At 42.0% G+C, this 22886-nt stretch overlaps 1 protein-coding gene across 9 annotated transcripts in view; it reads right to left on the bottom strand.

Moving 5' to 3' along the window:
• The window catches only part of FOXN3 (forkhead box N3), a 214955-nt gene that overhangs the window by 24743 nt on the left and 167326 nt on the right, over positions 1-22886 (bottom strand). For 5 of the 9 annotated variants that reach the window (XM_030030235.1, XM_030030294.1, XM_030030264.2 and 2 more), the window contains exon 5: positions 4384-4449. The exons of 2 other annotated variants lie outside the window; for them this stretch is intronic. In XM_030030235.1, coding sequence (XP_029886095.1) covers positions 4384-4449 — 66 coding nt within the window. The remainder of the gene's footprint in view (positions 1-4383; positions 4450-22886) is intronic. 2 more of the 9 variants (XM_030030282.1, XM_030030303.1) reach the window with 1 other exon arrangement.

Genomic DNA, 22886 nt, shown 5'->3' with positions numbered 1-22886 from the left:
CTGTTTGCAGTATTAAACTTCAGCTTGAGCAATGTACTTACATTTGTGTGCGATTCCCAAATTATATAGCAATGGGCAAAGGACTACTCATGAATTTGAAGCTATGTATAATATCGCTGAGTCAGGAGCTTCTTGAATTAAATCAAGATTTCCAGTATAATCACTTTGACGGCAGCTTTGTTTCACTAGCAGTAGCAGTAATACACTACACACGCTCCCTTCTTACTGGTCCTTCCCTCAGAGCAAATGGTTCCAAGTTCAGAATGACCTCACCAACTAAGAAGGTACTGCTACTTAAAATGCTTACAGTGACTTGAATCTCAGGAAGTCCAAACACACTGCAAAACCACCAAAACCAATTCCATCTTATTCATGGTAAAACACAATGTTTTGGAAAGACTAAATGACATGCCCAGGATGACACACTTTTGAGAGGCGGGAACGCTACACTGAGTGACAGCTGGTAACGTCTCCTTTCAAAACACTGGTAAGAACTGAAGTACTGAAAATCTTAGCAATTGTACAAAACTAATCCACGGGCTTCATTGAGTTAGTAGCCATGACTTCTAAACTGAGCTTTACCATTTGTTCACTCTCTCCTTTTCCTCTGTCCTCTCTGTGAATTAGATTCCCATCAGGGAAAACAGGCCCAGAAATTTCATGCAACTTGCCCAAGATGGCCCAGCCAGTACCCAGTTTGCTGCAGGCCAAAATACAGTTTTCAATGCAACTCATGTATTTTGGAATTGATATTCATGTACTGGCTACTAATAAAATCCAAAGTATTCGTAACTTGTGATAGCTGCTGTTTCTTTTTAAACGTAATCAATCCATACAAAACTTGATCAAATACAAGGACTTCCATAAACCGAAGCAAAAAAAGTATTAAAACCACATTCCTACATGCCCTATCTTAGCATATCACAGTATCTTTCATGCTTTATTCTTGGTGCCAGCTGGATTGTATGTTTCAGTAGAGTCTTGCACAGAGCTGGGTATTTTGAGCTTCTTCCTTTAGTTACAACCTAGAAATATTTGGTCTGGGAAGATACTGCAAAGTGTTAATATTTTAGAAATTGATTTCTGATGTCAACACCCCAGCTATAATTGCATTATTTCCAACCTTTAGTGACAATGGGAACAACCAATTTCATGAGTCTATAAAATAAAATCTGCACAAACACAAATAATCCCAATAATGGTGTTTTACTCTTTCATTCTGCCATATTATTTTTTTCCATGAAAACTAAAGCATGGGGTGATTGGGGTAAATGGTAAGCAATGTTCATGCTAGCTCAGACACCATTTCAAGATTTCATATAAAAGCAAAAGCTGATTTTAAAATTCACGTGTGGTTGTTAGTAGTGTTTCACACATGGGTATGGAATTTTACATGGTCATTTAAAACCATAAAGCCAATTAATCAATCTGTTACAAAGCAGGAACAGTTTACTTTGGATTTTCTAATGCCACTGAGATGGGATTCTTTTCTAACAGACTATATTAAAAGAATAAATTTTAATAAGACTTTGAATGATGGCTGTAGGTAACTTCATCCTAAAGATGCTTTTAGCACCCACATTGCCTAGATGAGCACAGATTTTTATCCTGCTTGAAAGGTAGCTTTTAATCCAAGAAGATGCCTTCAAAGTCAAAAGCCAACACGTGTAACCATCCACACAAACATGAATGCAGACTCTGTCACAATCTGCTCTGGAGGTATCCGCATTTCACAACGATGGTTAAGTGTTTGTAGGACAGGCAAAGGCATTAATGGACCAGAGTTGTGAACTTTCTGACTTGTCAAGTTGTTATACCATGAAATGACGCTCAGGATCTGCCTCCATCTGACCATCTTTGTTGTGGAAGTAACTGACACACTCAGAGTCAGAGTCTCAGACCGAAAGGGTGTTTTCAGTCAGGTATTAACACCTTTGGCCAAACTGTAAATTATGTCTGTCCCTCTTCAAACCACTTCCAGGCAAGCTTGTCTTCAGAAGATGGGGCATTTTGCAGCCCTGATGGCTTGAGCACATCCTTGACACCACAGTCTGATATGATGAACAGAACTCTGAATCTTCAAGGGATCAAATGGTACCAGCATGCTTACTGCCCTGATCATTCACAGCTTGATTTACAGACCACTGTAGTCACTGACAAAGCAGAGAATGAACTGTGAGCTTCTAGACGATGCTCAGCATTGTGATGCAATTTTTATAGCCCAATTGCCTTTTATTTGAAAACTGATTTTAAATGTGATTTTTCATGCAATTGTTTCTCAATATGCAGTAGTAATTAATTTGCTTTAAGTTGCCTGAGATTTTCCTAACATGGTAGATAAGTAAGATCCAACTGCAATTCATAAGACAGGCTGATTTACTTCCTCAGGTATCCATTCACACACACACAAAAATGTTTCTCCTTTGTAATTTAGAGGACTTCTCAAGAGGTTACGATAAAAACTTCGGCCCTTCCCTCCTGGCACCAGCCAATTCTACCCAATATGTGGAAGGATTCATGAAGTTCTGAGCAGACCCTACATTTAAGTTTAAAGGGATAGAGGAAGGCCTTGTTACTTCCAGACATCAAGGAGGGAGCAATGTGAATGAGGAGCCACCTTTCTGTTTTCATCTTCCTCTCACTTTTGACATCCCGACACAACAGCCCACTGGGAAGGTGACATGGGGGGGAGAGATATGCCAAACTCGTAGAAGGCTAGAACTTCCTTCCTCAGAGCAACCTCTACCAACTAAAATAGCAATAAGCCATTTGCCAACCTGCAAGCTATGATCTCTATGAAGTGACAGTGCCCAAGTCTCCAAATCACTTCCATGCAAACACCTGCAATGCTGGCAAACATGAGCATGTGATAAAAATCTGCAGCGCGTTTAGTACACGCAGCTTACTATAGATCTCCTCCCTTTCCTGTCTGCAATCTTCTGCTCTCCAGTTCCTCCAGTAGTTCAGCTTATTCTGCGTTTTCCCCATCCTTTTCTGTGCACATACTCCTTCATGTCTCCTTCTCTCTCTCACATACCCTTTTAACTCTGCACTTTCATTCTACCCCAACTTCTTTTCCCCTTTTCTCTGCCCCACAAATATGGCTTCTTTAAATTTCTGATCCTTTGAAGATCTCTCATTTTATTCTTCCCACTAAGCCCAATGATAACCTCCTCTCCCTGATAAAATTTCTTCCTTTTTCCTACCTACACATTGCTGGGATTGCTCGCCCTTTTACCATGCACAGTCCCTGAAGGCTGTTTAGGAGAGGAGGACAAGGACCACTCTTGGCTCTTTCCGGAACGGACAGTTTCTTGGTACATTGCGCTCTCCCCGAGAGGAGCTTCTCAAGAGGCATTTCTCTGGCAGGGTCACAAAGCAGGCTGACAATAGCTTTCCTTGGCTGCACAGGAAATGCTTTGATGGTAATTGACTCTCTTCCCCAGGCAGAGTATCAAAGTGCGAATCAAGGCTTCCCCTGGAATTTGGATTTGGTTGCCCGAGCTAGAACAATAGTGGTGATGCTAGACAGGCTTGATAATGGCTTCTATTTTAACTTCTGCCTTTATTTTTTAGAGCTGCCTGTCACTTGGCATTACTACCATGCTTGCTGACCAGCGATATGTTTGTTTTCTTGTACTCCCTGCTTTTGTGCAGTTGTATTCCTCTACGGATTCCTCTAATACCTTCACTGCAAGCTCTGTGGGGCAGGATGATTCCTGCACTATTTGCACAGCCCAGTACAGTGGGGGCCAAGGCCCCTTCAGAGCTCTGTTAATACACAGCATCAAAACCTTGGGCCTGGTCACAGAACAAGGAGGACAGTATTGGCAGGAAATGAGACCTTTCCTTGCTCCCCGGAGCCTGCCTACTGCCTTGCATCAGACAGAGCAAAAAAGCAAAATGGGCAGGATGTGTGCAAGGAAGGAGTTGAAACAGTGCCCAAGTGAAAGGAAAGTATCCAGATGGCTGTGGTAACTCACACGATGGGAGTCAAATCAAAACAAAATGAAAACAAAACCATATGCCATGTACCCTTCGCTCTCTTGCTCTCTTTCTCTCCCTGCCTTTCTCCTGGCTGTTGCCCCAGGTCTTTCTATCAGTACGGATAATAGTATGTTACTCAGTTATGTGTACGTCATGAATAACAATAACCCCTCTTTTACATTAGAGATCATGGATTACTATTATTCATGTAACAAATAATGTAATACGAACCACAAAATTACACTCATGTAAGGGTCAAGGAAGTGTAAGGGTCTACAAGGGAAGTTGAAGTCCTTCATTAAATCCTTCTTTTTATCTGGTACGCTGTATACTTATAAAAGAGAGTATTAACTTTACACGTCTATGTTGCTATATGCTATAGAAATATCTACTCACAACCTGCTTGTATCTCAGGGGGAGTATTCAAAAGCATCATGGCAGTGGCAGCATCAATGTCAGGATCTGGAAAAATCAACCAATAAATACATTATTTACAACTGGGCTAATCTTCTTGCCCCCGTTGCTAAACTATAGGTTCAACCAAATCTCTGTAGCAAAAAGGTATAAGCGTTCATTATTCAGAGGGCTCGTTGATCACACATTGAATTTACCCCCAAACTTGCATGTGATCCCATTGCTACTATTAAGTAGAGCGCAGTGGTGAGTGTCACCAAACCATACTTCTGTGTGCATGATACCTTTGCTGTCAGCCTCATGAATTCACTGTTTAATTCTGTGGAGAGTATTTAGATTTCATTACAAAGGATCTCTGAAAGCAGGTGCAACATCACAATTTGGAAGCAACACACAGGGATGAGCTGATGGTGGAGTGGCAAAGCGTAAGGAACACCTACACCTGAGCAAGTACAGAAGATGACACTCTGTCATTTTGATTTGTCGATAAGGATTTCAGTGGTTTGAGAAACTGTTGAAAGCCAAACTGCTACAATTAAGGGAAAAATAAAAAAAAGAAACGAGCATTTCATTGAAGCACCAACTTATTTGCATCCTCATCCATTGTCACTTTAATATAACCAAAATCATCGGCTGGCTGCTGTTATTCTTAAATTGGTTTCTGAATCCAGCACGAACAGTCACTTGACAGATGGTAAGTTATAGAGACAGAACAAAATATGATCCTTTTATAACTATATTCACTGGCTTCACACACAGCAGCTCGGCTGCTATGGAAATGTAGGTAGCTATGACAACAGTAAACAACCCCACAACGGCCACTGAATAAGCTGAAAAGAACATCTGCCCCAGCAAAGTGTCCCAGCTGCCCTGGGGCGCAACTTGCTAATCGTGCAGTGATGCCCTGTGACAGAGAAAGCCGCCTATGCCATGTCCAAATAAATGAAGTGTGCAATTGAAGCAGACATAAAAACACACACCCTGGCTGACTGCTGCCTCTGTGCTGCTAAACTGAATGACTAATGAGTATGCATTTGTTGTTTGGTTTGGGTTTTTTTTTTTTTTCAGCTTGTCAGTATTTATACTAAATTACATACCAAAAAATTCAATTTACTGCTAATAGCTCCATGGCACTTTATTTTGGCTACTATGTCAGAAAATTACTTTTCACTGTTAAAACTGTATGTGTATTGTACCTTTATATATTTCAAATCTATTTCCAGTAATGTGATGTGGTATAAAGTCCTGCAATTTATTAACAATACAAAAGACGGAGAGGATTTCAATATCTGCTTAAGGAAAATAGAAATTCACTTGACCAATTAAGGAAAAAAAAGGGATTTTTTATTAGTTTAAGTATGTAGTATTTTTCTGTGAATAGCTGGAAACACACTTTTAATGGCTACTCTATTATTTAATTGCTGTAACAGTAAAGAGAGCAACAGTGTAGCAGGTGTAAAACTAAAGTTGAAGCAGCAGCAGACTAAATTAGTATAAAAGGTGCTCTGATACTGGAAAGCAGGTGCCTGTCTGTCTCCTGGACAGGTCAGCACATCCTTTTCCAAAAGTCATCAGGAGACTCCTCAGAAAAGCAGCTTTACCAACTTATGTTCATCTTCAGGTTTGAAGGTACACCAAAAGCAGTATTCCTGCTGTGAGCATCTATGCTGAAAGTGCCATTTCCAAACAGCTTCACTCCCAAACATGTGCCATGTTGCAGGACTGGGTCCACACAGCACATAGCCCACAGCCCACGTGGCAAGAGTTTCCCTTTAGTCAAACTGAAGAGTGATAATCTATCTAACATTAAAAAGCAAGACAAAGAGCAAAGAAGCCTGAGAAATAAAGCAAACCAAACCAGAATTCTTCCATCTCTTTCATACCATAAAATCAGGAGATTGTTAGACATTGAATTTACTGTACCATAATCCATACAGCCAACTTCAGCATTCATTTGTTGGCTGTTCCTGAATTGTGTTTTCTTGTTTTACTTTAAAGAAGAACCCACCACTGGGTAACACTGTAACATAATGTTAATTTTGCTGTTGAAAGAATAAAAGGACACAACCAGAAAAAACACATTTCCTGCTGACTTCGGGTTTTGCTTGTGTAACAAACTCTGTGCTTTGAGATAAAATTGATGCAACTAGTTTATCTTGAAAGGTGCATTCTAGCCTTTGGACCACTAATGGTACCACCATGTTTCTGCAATGACTTCATGACACCAACACGAGCTGTTTACAACACATGACTGCATCCACAGCAGCTGTTTTCCAAAGCACAACCATGATTCAAGCCCATCCACGCCTGCTATGCTGTCTCCAGCTCTGTTTCTCTTGGTCTGTTCTTGAAGAAACCAGACAGCTATTCCATAATGCCTTGGCAGAGGTAAGAGGGCTTGGAGACACGGACCCAGGGTGGTGTCAGTAGGACTGAGGACAACGTGCTTTGGGTTGCCCTTCTGCAGAGATCAAAGAAAAAGGTGGAGAGACTGGCCGCACAAGGAAGACAAGGGCCGAGGGCCAGCAGCCAGAGACCGCACAAAGAGGTGCAGAAGCAACATCCAAGGGCAAATTGAAAGGCCGGTTCATTCTTGCGCAGCATTTACGCTCACAATTTGGAGGTGTTCTCCTGAGAAGGATGTCAAGAAGAAGAGCCAAGAAGTAGTCATGAGGAGCAGCACTGAAGGCAGGTGAATGAAGGGCGCCCTTCCTTGGACTAGCATTTCCTGCTTAGGCTCCTGGAACCCACCAGCGCCCACCCGCTGACGGCCTTTCCCCACGGCTGGCGTCTTCGTGAAGTCTCTTCCATGTGGATCCTCTCACTTCTAGCAGTAAGGGCTGATCTCGCGTGGCAGCCCAACCAGCTTGGTAACTGGATCCTCTCCTTTCTACCTGTCTGTCTGTGTTTGTGAAGCTGTGGATTTTATAACTGAGATCTCTGCCCTGCCTGAAGTCTGCGATCAACACAAAAGCTCCTGAAGTTATTAACAGTGGGTGGTTAGTGAAAAATGATTGCAGGAACATCTTTCCCTAGGAAACCAGGTTAAAAATAACTACATACAAAGTTTCAGAATTTGGAAAATTAAGTATTTAAATGAATGCCTTCTGGTTTCTTTTTGCTAATTAAAGTGGTGAATTGACAGCATACACAAACTGTATGTTTGTTTTTTGCTAGTGGAAAGTAGAAGGTGCCCAACTTTCCCAGTGGAAGAGGAAAGCAAGGAACAACAAAGAAAAGGAAGGATTGTGGGTGTTGTACAACAAAGGAAGAGTACATCAAAGTCTCAACAGACAACATCGGAGAGTGACAAAAAAACAGTGACAAAAATTGCCAGCAGCCACAGCTCTCTCCCTAACAGATGACTGCTGTCTACACACTCAGTGCTGCATGCTACAATCTGAAGTTTCAGTGCTTGGTCCCTCATCCACCAAGTGTCCTTTGCCAGGGTATCAGAAAGGACCTGTAAGAAACCTTAAGCACTTAGACTAACTCATAAGGCATGAAAGCATATATTGCAATGCAGTTCAAAGCCACCACAGCTGCAGTACCTCCCCTTGCAGTGGGAGCTGACTGCTATTTTTCGCCAGCATTGCTTTCAAAGACAAAACTTCTTTTGATGAAGGCAATACAAACAAAGGATAAGTCACAAACCTCACGGCAGGTCTGTTCACTGTATTTTAGATTCAAGTCCCTATTATTCAGCAAAGCGTTCAAAAGTGAACACCAAATCAGTAAAAAGCATCTAGTTCCTTCATTGAGGAACTAACCTACAATTTATCACTCTGTGGAATTATATATAGTGCATATTGTCAAGACGTGACGTGCTTTGAGCCGAACTTCACTCTGCACATTACCTGTATAGATCAGAATCTGTCCTGCACAGACATGTGAAGTGGCAAAATAGTAGGCATGAAATCATGAGATTACATACAAACACTCAGCAATGCAGAGGATAGCCCTCAGGTAGCAGACTATTTATTCTAGAATTGACAAAAAATAATTAAAAACAAACAGGTACCTGAGAAAGCCGGATGTGACAGCTGTCCTTTTATTATGTTGTGATCTCCGATCCGAGTTTATTTAATAGAGAGAGGAAGTGTTTTATAATCTTCCGTATTATTTTCATATTTTTACTCCAAACTTTGATCTGATTTCACTGAATGCTTCAAATCTATCCCCTTCCAACTAAGCCGTAATAAAAATTAGGATAACACAGTCCCTCTTGATTTTGCTAGAGGGTATTTATTTTTACAGCCATACTATAAGGCTTTAAAGAAAACAGCAGTTGAAGCAGTTCAAAGCAACTATGGCCTGAATTTTCCAGCACAGATGCCTAGAGAGAGGCACTTAAGATGCATATTTAGGTACTACTAAAATGTTACTGCCAACTGACGTAAAAAATATAGTTAGTAAATAAACTGCACCATCTGTACACTACAACCATTGCCATGTTATCTCATCAGGAAGGAATTTATAAGATCTTCTTTAATTTAAAGTTACTACATCTAAAATAGAACTGTTTTTGTAAAGAATATCACTTCACCATTCAGTATGCTGGTTTTTGGCCCCTTCTACCTCAGCATCCTCCACTGCTTTTTTCAATTCAAATGCTCTCCTCTAGCTGGAATGCATAAAACTTACTGCCACTGTACTCAGAAGTTAAAAGTCCAGTTTATTACTTTTCTACAAGATCAGTCTTTTTACTCCCTGCCTCAATTCCTAGCACAGCCCATTCCTACACATTGTTTGTGATTTGATCCTTTGATATTTTCAATTTTCAGCAGCAGGAAAATGTTGCAAAAGCAACACTCTGTCTTCCACCTTTTACCTTCAGGCTTATTAAACTGCAACAGAGCAAATAGCAGCTTGCCTCTATTTAACTTGTCTGTTAATAGATGTGCCTTTTCCCTTCCCACATCATGATGGTTAACCTTGGTACGAGTCAGGTTAGGCCAAAGACATAGAGAATAATTAATAGAGTGAAGGCCCCCCCCCCCTTTTTTTTTTTCCTTTTCGATTTTTAATTTATTTTGCCTGATGACAGAATAAGAACATAGCTGTTAAAATAAAACTGCAATGTGCAAGACAGAAAGAAATACCTGAAGAGAACTGTAAGTACTGTAATTCTGTCAGACTCCTTGGTGTAGGATGCCACTCAGGCCACTTCTGAAATATTTAAATAAGGTTGAGAAGAGCTCTTAAAATAAACAGAATACTTGTGGAAGCATACGGTAAACCAATAGGATTCAGAACCAAGAGCTTGGGAAGAAAGAAGACATTATATTCATACCTCAACAACAGTGCACGAAAAGACCAAGAATGAGAATTCTGGAAGCTGTATAATAGAGGCCAGGAGGAAGCAATTTCACTAGCAATACAAAACTGGTCTGGCAGTCACAGTGGTTCTCCCACGCCTTTGAAAGGATCTAGTATGAGACACAGAAGAAGAAAGGTACGGGTCTAAACGAACCAATAATTTTTCCTGTTTTTTAAGTTCATTTCCAGCACTGCCACGTAAGCTACAGCACAAATTATTCTGAGAGGTCTAATTTAAAAAAAATACAGAATACTTGTAACAGAAACCTTCTTCCTGCTCCTCTATTTTGTTAAATTTGTATCATCATGAAGCTATACATACAATTTCCATTCTCTAGCAATGCCATTTTATCAGCTGAAAAACTGTATAAACAAACAGTTACAACATAGATGCTTGTTAAAAATATTAGCTTTAATAAAAGGAATGGTAGGAGAAAGAGTTACAGAAGGTCTTGCACATGCACAAACTCAAAGAGGTTCATCTATCATTTGGAAAGCTGTATGAAACCAAAACATACCATCCTAACTTTTCATCTCAGTAGTAAAGATTAAGATCAGTTAACTGTTAAAAGAAAGACTCACAACACTGGTATATATTCAACCAGTGCAAGATAAAAATCTTTTAAGAGACAGCTGACTAAAGAGAGATGAGATATAGATCTTATACATAAAAATGGCGTATTATAATACATTCTCTGCTTAAGAACATGGTGGAGATGTTTGGTTTGGTTTTGTTCCTTTATTTTTAAAGTATTTTTTCATTTTGGTGTACACTACTGGCAAGCTTAATTTTCAGTGCTGAAGGATGTGAAAATAAAATTTACCCATCACAAATGAAACAGTAAAGTCCTTTCTGACTCCATCCAGCCTGTGCAGTGTGTAGTACTGAACAGAAAACATCAGCTGAAGAAAGCAACAGCCAGTGAGCCTAGCACAGAAGAGAGAAACAACGTGCTGTTCCATCATGTACTTACCTTATTTGTGATGAGGAATTTCAACCATCTTCTTAACTGCTTGCTGCAGCCTCAGCTTCGACAGTGGAAGATGGGATTTTGAGGGCTGTAACTCCTTGCAGCCTTACAGGTTGCACACAGATTTTTTTTGACCAAAGGATACACATACACACAAATGCACATGCTCTTTGTCCCCAGTTATGCAGATGTGTGTTAGCTCTAACTGGGACATCAAGGTCATCCTTGCTCAAGCTTTCATAATGTCCCTGCTGCTAACAATAGGTTTTTCTTCCAGCGAAGTAGGAGGATGGCTGGCAGGAGGAAGCCCTCTAGAAAACTCTTACCATTTAAGACCAAATAAACCATACCTTATTGTCCCATACAAATGTTTGTTGTAAGGACTCATTTCTTTCTCAGGCTATTTCAAAATACATTTGTGTCCACCAGACCTTGAGAACTGAGTACGTCTTTCATTCCAGCAAGCGCAGGACATGCCAACTGGAAAAGAACCGACACATCTCACATAGCCCGAGTGACCCTTGGGGGAATGTTTACAGTCCCACCTCCCAGCCACTGGCTCTGTAGGAAAAGGTGGCTTTTGGGTACCTTCACTGCAAGATGAGTCTTCAGGAGGGCTTCACCCAAACATCCCAGCTACTCGAACCACCATGGCACAAGCCACAGCATGAACACGGCAAGGGAAGGCTTGGGGAGGTGAACATAAATTCCACACCAGTTTCAGGATCCAGAAAGCAAAGGGGAAGATGTCAGATAAACATGAAAACAACAGTGAGAAAGGTATTTCAGGGATTTGAAGGAAAAAAATGCTACTAATGATGAGAAAAGGGGTCAGGCATGTGACACCGACAGTGAAAGGACTGTATATAGTCTAACTAGGGAGCCAAATGCAGTCTAAAACCAAAAACAAGAGCAGAAAAGGTGAACAAAAAACCCAGTAGCTAAAATAGCTGTGTGCTAATAATGCAGGCAGACTGACATAACAAAAGAGGAACTCAAGGCACTAGTGTTATTACAGGAAAATTCACAAACAGGGTGGAACAGCAATTATTATTGAAATGGGTGTCAAAAGGTCTGTGCTTTTCAAGGAAAAGAAATACGGGTTTTATATGGTAGGACACTGTTATGCAATAATGAAACAGCAGACTTTGGAAATAGAAGAAAACAGAAAATGTCTGGAAATGCTGTGGAAAGATGGTCAAAGAAGACGTCTAAGAGAGACACTGGGTCTGCTCTTGACTTCTTGCACCAGATATGGATCTGGACAGCACTCTGCATCATTGAAGAAACGGGAATTATGTCAACACAGGAGACTAACCCCACAGTACAGATTGGAGAACAAATGCTATTAACCACAGTAAGGCCAGTTATTCCTGGATGTGACAGCTGACAAGTTTCTTTATCCATGTTGCTGAATGAACAAGAATAGATTCTTTTCTGCTCTTTATCTTAAGTAATGAGGACGACTTTGGAACAGGGGACCACAAAATGATTCAGTTTAGATTAAGTGGGAAGGATAACAGTAAGCCTAATTTTGTTTAAGATCTATAATTTCCAAAGAGCAAGTTTTGATGAACTAAATGGCTCCTGTGGAACCTCTGGGAAACAGACCGGGCTGAGGAACTCTAGACCTCAGCGTGAGGGATGCTGCAGTTTCTGCAAGTCACTATGCAAAGAGCTCAGTCTAACTTGTATCCTGAGAAAACTAGGAAAGATTCATTCTTTCAAAAAAAGAACAAAAAAGCTAAAAACCCAAGCTGTACAACTGAACCGACGTGGAAACTGACTTTAGGAGAGAAAACAGAGAGCTTGGCTTACTCAGTTAAGCAAAACAAAGGCAGAAAAGAAGTAAGATTCTGCCAACACAATGAGGTGACCATGGGATGCCGGGGGGGAAAGCGAGGAACAACTATTAAGTTTAGAGACAGTTTCAGTAAAGCAACATTGGCTGAAGACAGAATGGTAACCAGAACATTTCTATACAACAGACCAATGGTATTTTGGGAAAACTCTTCTAACAGGAGCTGGAACAAAGTAAAAAGTTTGAATGTGAGTTTTCAGAAGTATTTACGCAGTGTTGTTGCTCACAGTGTGACCCAGGGAAAGGGACTCTCCAGAAGCTGCCTTCCAAACTGTGCTTCTCTAGGGCAGGTAAGCCCGCTGCAAAACTCTATGACAGAGAGGGAAAGAGCACAAAAACACAGTCATGAAGAAACTATGCCAGTGGAAGCCTATTTGCACAGAGGCTCATCTACATGCACTTGCAGAAGCACCAGGATGATGTCTGACACTCCAGGACCAGACCTTGCACCACTTCATGACAAAGCCAACCTGCACAAAGCTTACGGGCAGTGCTACAGATGCACAGGACCCATGTCTAACAGCTTCCAGGGTGCGATGTGCCCTGAGCTGCTGAACTCAGGCGGGATGCCTGAAGCTTGGTGGCTATCTGCACTTGGAGGAGAGCAGCGCAGAGCTGGAGCCTCGTACCTGACAGTCAAGGCAGTGTGGAGTGGTGATGTAAGCCCACAGCTGTCATATGCAGCTAGCCTGAACTCTGTGGCAGCAGCCTTAAGCAAGTAAGCAAGACTCCTGGTACAATGAAGAGGAGCTAGACAGAGGCTACTCCAGTAGCGCTTGAACCATGGCACTATGAAGGAAAGCCAGTGAGCAAGCCACATGAGACCTGGCTTGCAAGTGGTCTCACCTCTCCCATTGCACTCCCACGCCTGCATATCAACTTCTGTTCAGACTCTTCACCCTTCTGCTTTCCTCTGCAGGACAGTGGAGCAGGTCCAGGCAGGAAGGTGCAGAGAGGTGCCCGCAGGCAGAGCCTCATACGTGGGGGACTGGGAGAACCAGAGGGGCAGGACGGTGGCCCACAGCTTAGGGACGTTTGTGCACAAGGGCTTCCTCGTGAACCTAGGAAAGGCTGGGAAAATTACCTGCAAGCCCAACAGTTCCCACTCTGGTGTATGCTGTGCAATCCTGGGTTTCAAGGCATGGATGTAGGCAGGACAGCTAGAATTGCCACCAGGAGTATGTTAAAAAAAACAGTATAAGCATGACCAACTAGCAGGTACACAGACAGGCAGGCATGCAGTCTGCCGGGGCTCAACTCCATACCACACAGCCATGACAGCCAGCCCAGGCTTGCCCTCCAGTTCTAGATTAGGTGTTTTTTCCTCAGGAGGGAGGCTGGATAATCGGAGATGTGTTAGTGCTAATTCTTGAGTAAAGTCACACCTGAGAGAATAGATCACTTTTTGTTTGTAGAGTTATGTCCAAGACAGGCAGGCATATTATAAATAAAGAAAAATGAAAGTCTGTACCATTTACTTTACTTCTTCCTAAGACTGAGACCAACTAACAGTCACTAGTATGAATCAATCAATAAACAAATAAATCAAATTACTAGTTTTGGAAACCTATTATTAAATGCATTGCAAAACCCTTCTGGGGCAACTGTTTCTCCCTTGCCAATCTCTTGCAAGTGTATCCCCATTAAAGACCAACAGGACTAGACACAAACTTATCCAAACAAATGGAAGCAGACTAAAGCCTATTTTCCATCAGAGCACTCGACAATCATTACTTTGCATTGCTGCGAGGCAGCCCCAGCCTGTAAATGGAGACGCTAAAGACTCGCCCAGGTCCGTGGATGATGGCTTAGCACTGTCTGCAGGGAGTGATGTTCAACATGGCTGGAACAAGCTGCTCTTCTGCTTCTCAGAAGGAAATCAATGGAGGAAGGAAGACAGCCCCAGCAATACGGCCATCATCTGACAAAACTGGTTCCACTCTTCCTGCAATACTCCTTCTAAACTTCTTTAACTTTCAAATAAAGGAAATGACAGAAGAGCAGGAATCTAGTGTTTAGGGCCTTTTGACTTTTTTTGCTGGAGAGGTTCCCAAGTGGGCTGAGGGATGACACACAGGCCAATGGTAAGGCAGTGCAGGAAGTAACATCATTTTTGAAGGATTATTATAATGAAATATGAAAACAAAGATAGCCTTTGAAGATCTTGACATTCCCACTGCAGACATCTACAAGATAACCAATGGAGTAGCAGAATTACTTTCTAATTACAACAACAGATATTCTGAGACCATTTTGGCCTTTTTTAGTGAAAGCTCCTGCTGAAAGCAACACAGGGAACATAAGCTGCCTGAACACTGAAGACACTTTTAAGAGTGAAATTAGTCAGCCTTAGGTTGGGGCTTTAACTTAGCTTAAATAGCATATATAATACTAAGATTTATTTAAAACAACTGCAACACTGTTTAGACTAAGCATTACATCCTAGTCATTATGGGTTTTTTTGTTTCTTACTTCAATACTTCAGAGAAGAGATTTTGTAGAAGATATGTTGCAAACCTGAAAAAAGCTATCAAACTCGCTTTTGCTTACATTCTTCTTGAATTCAGTTGCATATGTATCTCAGACCTTCCAGTAAACACTTTGCTAATGCAAAGATTTAGTACCAGCTGCGCTATATAGTAGCAAACATGTAAGTTAAATATTGGCTTTGCTGGAATATTTACTTAAACATTTCAAAAACAGAGGAAATACGAAATGCCATGAACTGAAATGTGAGAGAATGATTCACTTGAGTCTATCGAGAGCGAGCACAAATGCAAGACTGCAGCTCAGTCGCATTTACAGGCCCCTTGGATGCTTCTAAGGTGCCAAACTGCTATCATGTAGCTTCTTTCTAATCAAAACAGTTGAAACAACTTTTTACCTACTATGTTACATTTTAATTAAAAAAGAAGGGAAGACACAGGATTCGACTTCTGCCAACCTCCGATTTGCTATGAATGATCCTGTTCAAACTCCTTGGTCTCTGAATTGCCACTAGCTGACAGGTGAGGTTATCGGAGGAGTAAGGAATGGGCAGAATACAACCAGAATTCCTTTACAAACTCTTTCAGATCCTCAGCTGAAGTGTATTTACTTCACAAAACAGAGTGGGTAAGCTAAGGGGCTCTCATCCCGTTCTGTTATGCAGTGAACAGGGACCCAAACTGACCACGTGCACAGGCTGTGCCTAGAAGAAGTTGCTGGACATTAAAAAAAAATATGAAATGAAGCTTTATCCAGATAGTAGTGAGAGCTGTGGCTGTAATCCAGGAAAGCACTTAGATGTGTACACAAGCCAGACAACGTGTGGTGCCTGTGGAAGAGCATCAGAGTACCAGCATCCTGCAGGGCTCAGCCCCAGACTGGAACAGCTGGGCAGCTTAACTATAGCTCAGGACAGTTTTGTAAAAAATTAGTGCTCTCATTAAAAGAAATCACAAGTGTGTTTTGCGCCATTCTCACAGGCATACAGCAAGGCCGGAGAGGAAACCACCTTTTAAATGATGCTAGATCTTGTTTCCCTTGCAGCTCCCCAATGTAGCTCCCCATCCCAGGCGGCCGTGTCCTTGCTGGGGAGGGACGGCTGTCACTGCAGCCAAGCGAGCAGCATGACAAAAGCTCCCATAAAGAAAGAGAGGGCTTGCTTCTAGTAAGTATGAAGTCTTCTTGTCAATTTTGTGTTTATAACCAAATAGAAAAAATGCTGCACGTTTCTTTTTATACTCCAAAATGTCAACAAACTCTTGTGAGAGCTGGTTTACTGATTTTAAGCATGAGTTTCTTGTCGGTGCAGCACATGGGCATCTCTACAGCCTTTTAGAGAGTTCTGCTTCATGTACATACAGCAAACGGTTCATACTAACTCTGCCAGCTCAAATTCAATTTATTAGTGTGATCTGTGTGTCAGTTCTGTGTGTCTGTGAGAGTAAAGCACCAGCTGTCTGGGGAAACAAATCTTAATAATGTTTGGTAATCAGATCGATTACAACAAAACAAAACAGAGAGAACCCATTTGTCTTGCTCCCCTCCCCATCTCTGCCTCTCTGCGCACTAATCTTTAACGATCGCCTGCCCCCTCAAGGGAGAGTCAAACGGACAGCGACCCACCACCGCACAGAGGCCCTCCCAACTCATCTCACCACCCTTCACGGCCAGAAGGTGAAGAGTTTCTAAGCAGCCCAGTGTCTGTTGAAGATTTCTGTCCCCACTCTGAACCTCCCTGCTTCTCCCTGTCTCCAGCAGGGGGTAGAACTATCTCAAAGTATAAGGGTGGTGGACCTCCAGAAAAGCCAATGCAGAAAGAAAAAAGCTCGTATTCATTTTTCATTTTAATGCCATCATTTACAGGCAAACAGCTGTCTTGCACGCAGTCAGGAATAGAACTGAAAACCTTACAGGGATCCTTTCCCCTCCCCTAACACATACCTGATGCCCCAATTTAGAAACAATTATTCATAAATCTGGTGCAACATTTCATCCGGTACAACAAACACGCTAATGGCATGTATTACAGTCTTTGTAGAGCCTTTGTTATAAAAGCCACAAATATTCTGCCATTGGGAACACACAAACGAAAATATTTCTATTTTATGAAAAACTGTCAGTGAAATTCCAGTAAAGTCAGAGATCTGGTAGTTACAGGACTTCTTAGTGCAGAAAACCAAGTGCTAGATTGTACAACGACAATACAGTTATAGAAAACAGTGTAAGGCCTTAAAATGGCTGGAGATAAGTTCTATCACTCACTTGTTTCAGAGGAGACTAACAGTGGTAATTATGCCTGATTAAAAATCAATGTTGCTAGACTTGATGTTAGCTGGGAAGGGCCTGGAATTCATAAACCCCAAAACTTTTAATGCCAGGAAAGCATTGAGCTACACCTTCCTTTATCAGGGATGAATGTAAGCAGCTCCCTTCCTTTTAGTTTCAAGGCAAAGTAGCTGGAAACACGTTTGAGGTTGGTTTTCATGTCATTACTGGTATTTTAACAGAAGTGTGAGGATTTATTTGCAATGTTACAAAGAGCTTCTTTATAAAGTTAGTTTTAGAAGTGGGAAAACTTCTACTCCTCTCATGCCAGCCAGCAACATCAAATCTGATCTGGCCCTCAATCATGATAATGCAGCACAGCTTGCTTAGGCTTTTTACTGACGGGACTGCTTTGAGATTGCTAGAAAGGATGCTGATGAGTATTAACTATGATGTCTGTCATTTTGTATCTCTGGGTAATCCTACAGCTCTACCATTATGATAGCAGAGTGCCTCTCAAGAATTGAAACACAGAAATTCTCTCTTCTTTCAAAACTTTTAGATTAAGTAGTTTGACTAAGGGTATATGTGTACATCAAAGAAAAAGAGACATGCACGTGCATACAAGGTACTGGAGAAAAAGTGCAGAGGGTAGAAAAATGAATTTTTGCAGCAAAACCTGTGATAACACTCTGGCTGAGTGTGTATCCTACATGAACTCCACCTTCCACGGTCCTCAAAGCTAAGGCTACACTGCAATGTAATTACCAAAGGAGGTCACAGCTTTTCAGGGGGCAGAACTGGAGGAAATCTCTTGGAAAGCTTTGACTATTTGGACAACTATGTTGGCTTTCCAGGCTGGAAACTAAACAGATACATTCGTAAGAGCCTCTATACAACATAGCAGGATTTTTTTTTTTTTTTCTAATCAGCTGAAGGGTTCTGTCAGAGCAGCAAATCCATTTTTACTGGAAGGTCATGTAAGGGTATATATTCCACCCAGACCAACAGAGAGGCTCTAAGTCCACTGTTAAAGATGGAGCAGATATTTCTCGCTGGCCTAGCAAAATGGTCATCCAATAGCTCTGAAAAACTGAAAGGCCCCCAGAGCAGAGGCAGAAGCAATGGTCTGCCACAGAAAGGACATTCCCTAGTGCTGCCCCATGTTCTCCACCACCACACTTTTATCATTTGCTCACAGAAATCTGTATTTGGTACAACAGACCAAAGCCCTGGCTGCAAAGAGCTGCACGATTGTCTCCCATGTCAGCTGATGCCATCATCTCCACGACAGGAGATGCACAAATCTTGCATCACCACAGTGCTACCAGCTGACCAAATCTAGAGGAAGCTCCTCACTGACCCCACACAGATGTTTACTCTTCTCCAAATTTGCTCGTTTGCACACATTCTTATCAAACCAACCCTCACCTTGCTTTAGGAATGTGGCTAGGGAAGAGCAGCTGACTACAATTACATCTGTATTTCACAAGCTGGCAAAACAGTTTTCCTTTCAGATACCCTAAGCGTACCCAAAGCTATTGCCATTAGTGGCTTGCCCCTCTTTACCCCACAGAATGCAACTGAAAACACATCTCTGGTCAAAACCTTTCATAATACTTAAATATCACTCCCCTCCAATTTTCCTTTCTTTCCATTTTCCTGTTCCTCTTTGGCATATATCAGTCCTTCCAGCAGGCTTTTTCCCTTTTTCCACACAGATAAGTGCATGGTGCCCATCGCTGTGGTACCAGAGCTCCTCACCACCGGACAGACACACCAACACCCTCTGCCCAAGACCCCCAGCAAGGCTGGGACAGGGCTGGGGCCTGAGTTTCGGCGGGGTCAGAAACACAACCCCTCCGGGGCAGACAGCCATAGCTGAACACTGAAATACAATGCGTTAATAAGTAGGTCAGCTTGTTCCTATAAAAGCAACGGGTTTAATGCCAACCGTGCCTGCCAGTGGAGTAGGAAGCGACTGCAGTTCCCCCCCCCCCCCCCCGGTTTGCCTCATTCAGCCCCTTCGAAGCCTCAACACTCCTGCTCTGCCGTTGCCCTCCGGGCGGCAGGGCAGGGCTCATGGGGTGCCCGCAGCCCCGCTGTACCTTGGCCCGCAGCAACTTTGCCTTTGCAGGGCTTCGGTCAGGAGCCACCGCTGAAACCTTGCACCAGAAAGCAAATTCCAAGAAAACAAACACTATCACTAGGCAATTGAAATGCAGTTGGTAGCAACAAACAAACCTGCAATGTCTGCAATGAGGATCTAACGCTCTGTTCTTGCCAACAGGTTCAACAGGTTTTGACTATTAAGTCACCTCGAGCTTTATTAGTGCCTAAAAGGGAAACACTGCAAAGATCTTGTCACTTGGGGTTTCACCGCTGTCCCTGCTTTAGTGCAGCCCTCCCCCCCGCCTTTAGCAAGGAAGTATTTTGACAGTCTTTAAATTAGTCAAGAAAAACATTTCCCTCCTGTCCAACTAAAACATTTAAGTGTCCCCACGTACTATGTGTGCCTGAAGCAGGGCTGCCATGCAAGCACCTGCGGGAATGGGAGGTGGGGAGGGGGCAGCACCCTGCCTGCAGGGGAGCGGGAACTTTTCAGTTTGCAGGAGTTTTCAGTTGCGCAACGAAGCGGACCTTGGAGTGAAACATGGTGCCGAGATAGCACACTGGGCCTTCGCGCAGCAGAAGCACACCTGGGGTGCCTGCTCACCAGGCCCACCAATACAGTCCTCAGTGATCCCACCATAAAAACCTCGGGCTGAACCTTACCCACACAGCTTCTTCACCTTATCACAGCTGATACAGAAAGCTCCCCTGAACAGAAGGATCACTGCTTGCAAAGGACACCAGTTTATTTTAAAAAAGGCTCTGATACACTCTTGTCATTTTCTTTAAATATAACAGCAGTCAATGGCATTTACTAAATACAGTGCAAAAGGCAAGACAAACGTTTCTTCTCTCAATGAAGCAGCTCACTGTGATGCCTCTGCAAATGGGTCTCCATGAATCAACCCAACATGGCATCACATGAACTGCAAGGCCACAACACAATGCCCAAATACCATCTGCTCCTCCCATGAGCTGGTCTTGAAAGCCTTTAGCTTTTGTAAACAACTGCTGGTCCACTTTATTTTGAGATGCTGCACAATGTAGCAGAACACACTTACAAGCTGACTATAATCAAAAGCTTTATAGTCTGCTAAACTTGTTTTAAATAATGCATAAATACCAAAAAAGACACACTGTACTCTTCATCAATTTTCATGTGAACTCGGTTCTCTGTCTGTTGCATTTTCTGTTTATAGCAGCGCGGCTTTAAACCACAGAATAAATAGTATTATTTTCTGTTCCCTTTTAGCTCTAGCCCAGAAACATACCCTACATTTAATTACTGTTTTGGTAGAGTCCACCTACGCAGACGGGCTATGCTTGCATGAATCAACTGGTATCTCTGGATTCAGAGCACAGAAGAGGTTAAAAAAAATGAGGGCACTTATGTCAGCCCCTCCTTCCTCTCCCCTGCATTTCATCACACTGAAAGGGTTTAAAAGTAAAAAATTCCTTCCACATCATATAATCCTGGCATCTGCTGTGCAGCAAATCAAGCTCACTCATTTTGCTGTGTTATTCCCAAAAGTAACTGTACAGATTTGGGTCTAGAACTCCATTTTCCACTCCCTGAAGTTTCCAAATACCTGTTTTTCCTATTTAGGCACATCAGAAAAAGCAGTAAACACAGCTAGTAAATACAAAGCAATCTTCTCTGTCTAAGTGCAATTCTGATTGCATTACTTAAGAAATACAATTTCCTGAGGCTTTTTACTACCTTACTTTATGATACACATGATATGGTATCAATCTACCAACTTCCTTCTGCTGCCCCTTTCTTCAGCAGCCCGCAGCTCACCCGTGACATTATGTAGTTCAAATACGAAGCCATTACCAAGATTAAGCCACAGAAAGAATCCAGTCTAGAGAGTGAGTAGGTCGTTGTGGTCATGTTTATTATTTAATAACAGTGGGAATAATTCATATGACAGCAACAATTCTCTACCACTCCATTTATCAATTTCAAAGTAAAGTACCTCAGACTCCAGGCACTGATGGCAGACTGAAGGCTCAATCCATCTGGACTCTCTCTGTTAAGCCCTGGGCCCATATTCAAGGATGGAGTCTAGAGTATGATATATGGGAGCAGTCCTTCTTCACTGGTACCTATGTCTAGCAAACCTGTGCCAGCAAAACCTTGGGAGTAGCACGGCCTCAAATTCACATCCTATTTCCATGCAGACACTGTGGTTTCAGATAATGTGTTTCATTCTCCCTCCTAAATGGATGAAGTTTAGTTTTTCTCCTTTGCATAGGCTGCCTGGATGGTGTACTCTCTCTGCAAGCTTTTTGAGGCAAAGACTGTCTTATTACATATATGTCCTGAAGTCTACAATTTCTCAGATTTTTTTAACATGACTGAACAAGAAACCTAATGTCCTCACTGACACCTTTCTCAGAGATATCTTTTTTTTTGCGAAACAGAGCAGTGTCAGTCATGAAACTAACATAATCATTAATTTTCTTCTTTAACATGCTTTCCTTCACACCCTTGCTATTTGTTAACGTGATTTTCAATACATATTGAAGCTACAATGAAACAGAAACAGGAAGAGAAAGGAGGAGATGACCGTAAAACTTAAAACATTAACCCAAGAATCCCCCTATTCCTACACAACTCACAGATGAGGCATTTTACTTTCAGCTTGCTTTTTCCCACATGCCTTCATCCTGCAGCCTCGACAATTGATGAACTACGAACTGGGTTTCCAAATCCTTACAAGAGGGCCAAGGTTTTTGCTTTTTTGTTTGGCTAATCTTTTCACATCTATTTGCCTTGCTGCCGCGACAACTAAACAGCACATAAGTGATTTGGGTTCATTCAATAGATTCCAAATTGGGAGCTGGCCTATTTTATTTGCTTTAGGGCAAAAGGAGGAAGCAAACAGCAGCTTTGTAAGTGAAGTTGCCGATATTCTTCTCTCAATTATGGCTGTGAAAAGATATAGAAATGCAAAGTACTCTTTACAAATAGAGTCACTTCATGCTGATCCAACTTGTTTCCATTCACTATAATTTGATTCCGCCTCTAGAAGTGGTTTAACTTTGATACCTACTATGGTTTTTTGCATTTAGACAGATTGTTTTCAACTCAGCAGGACAAAGTAATGGCAGTAAGTTCCATTTAGTTTTGAGTATTTGCTTAAAAGGGGGGTGGGAGCTCACAACCAACAAACCCTGTGGCTATGACTAGCTCTCTGGGTGCACAATGCCATCTTCTCATTTGTATCATCTGACCAATTCCAAGTGCTAACATTGCTTAATACTTTTAAGACTTTTCCACTAAGGTGGAAAAGAAGAAGCAACTTTAAAAGGTCTAAAAAACACCCACAAAAGCATTTTTTAATAATTGCTTGCCAAGGATGTACTGCTGCATAATAATTTTGCAGAGTAGCTACAGCAGGCAATCAGGTCTGGCATATGGTAGTTCAGCTGCAGTTTGTAATAGGTGCTGCTTTGAAGCACAA

The sequence above is a fragment of the Aquila chrysaetos genome, chromosome 2 (assembly GCF_900496995.4).
Source record: "Aquila chrysaetos chrysaetos chromosome 2, bAquChr1.4, whole genome shotgun sequence".
Lineage (NCBI taxonomy): Eukaryota > Metazoa > Chordata > Aves > Accipitriformes > Accipitridae > Aquila > Aquila chrysaetos.
The sequence above is the reverse complement of the archived record's forward strand: the minus strand, read 5'-3'. Positions and strand labels throughout refer to the sequence as shown.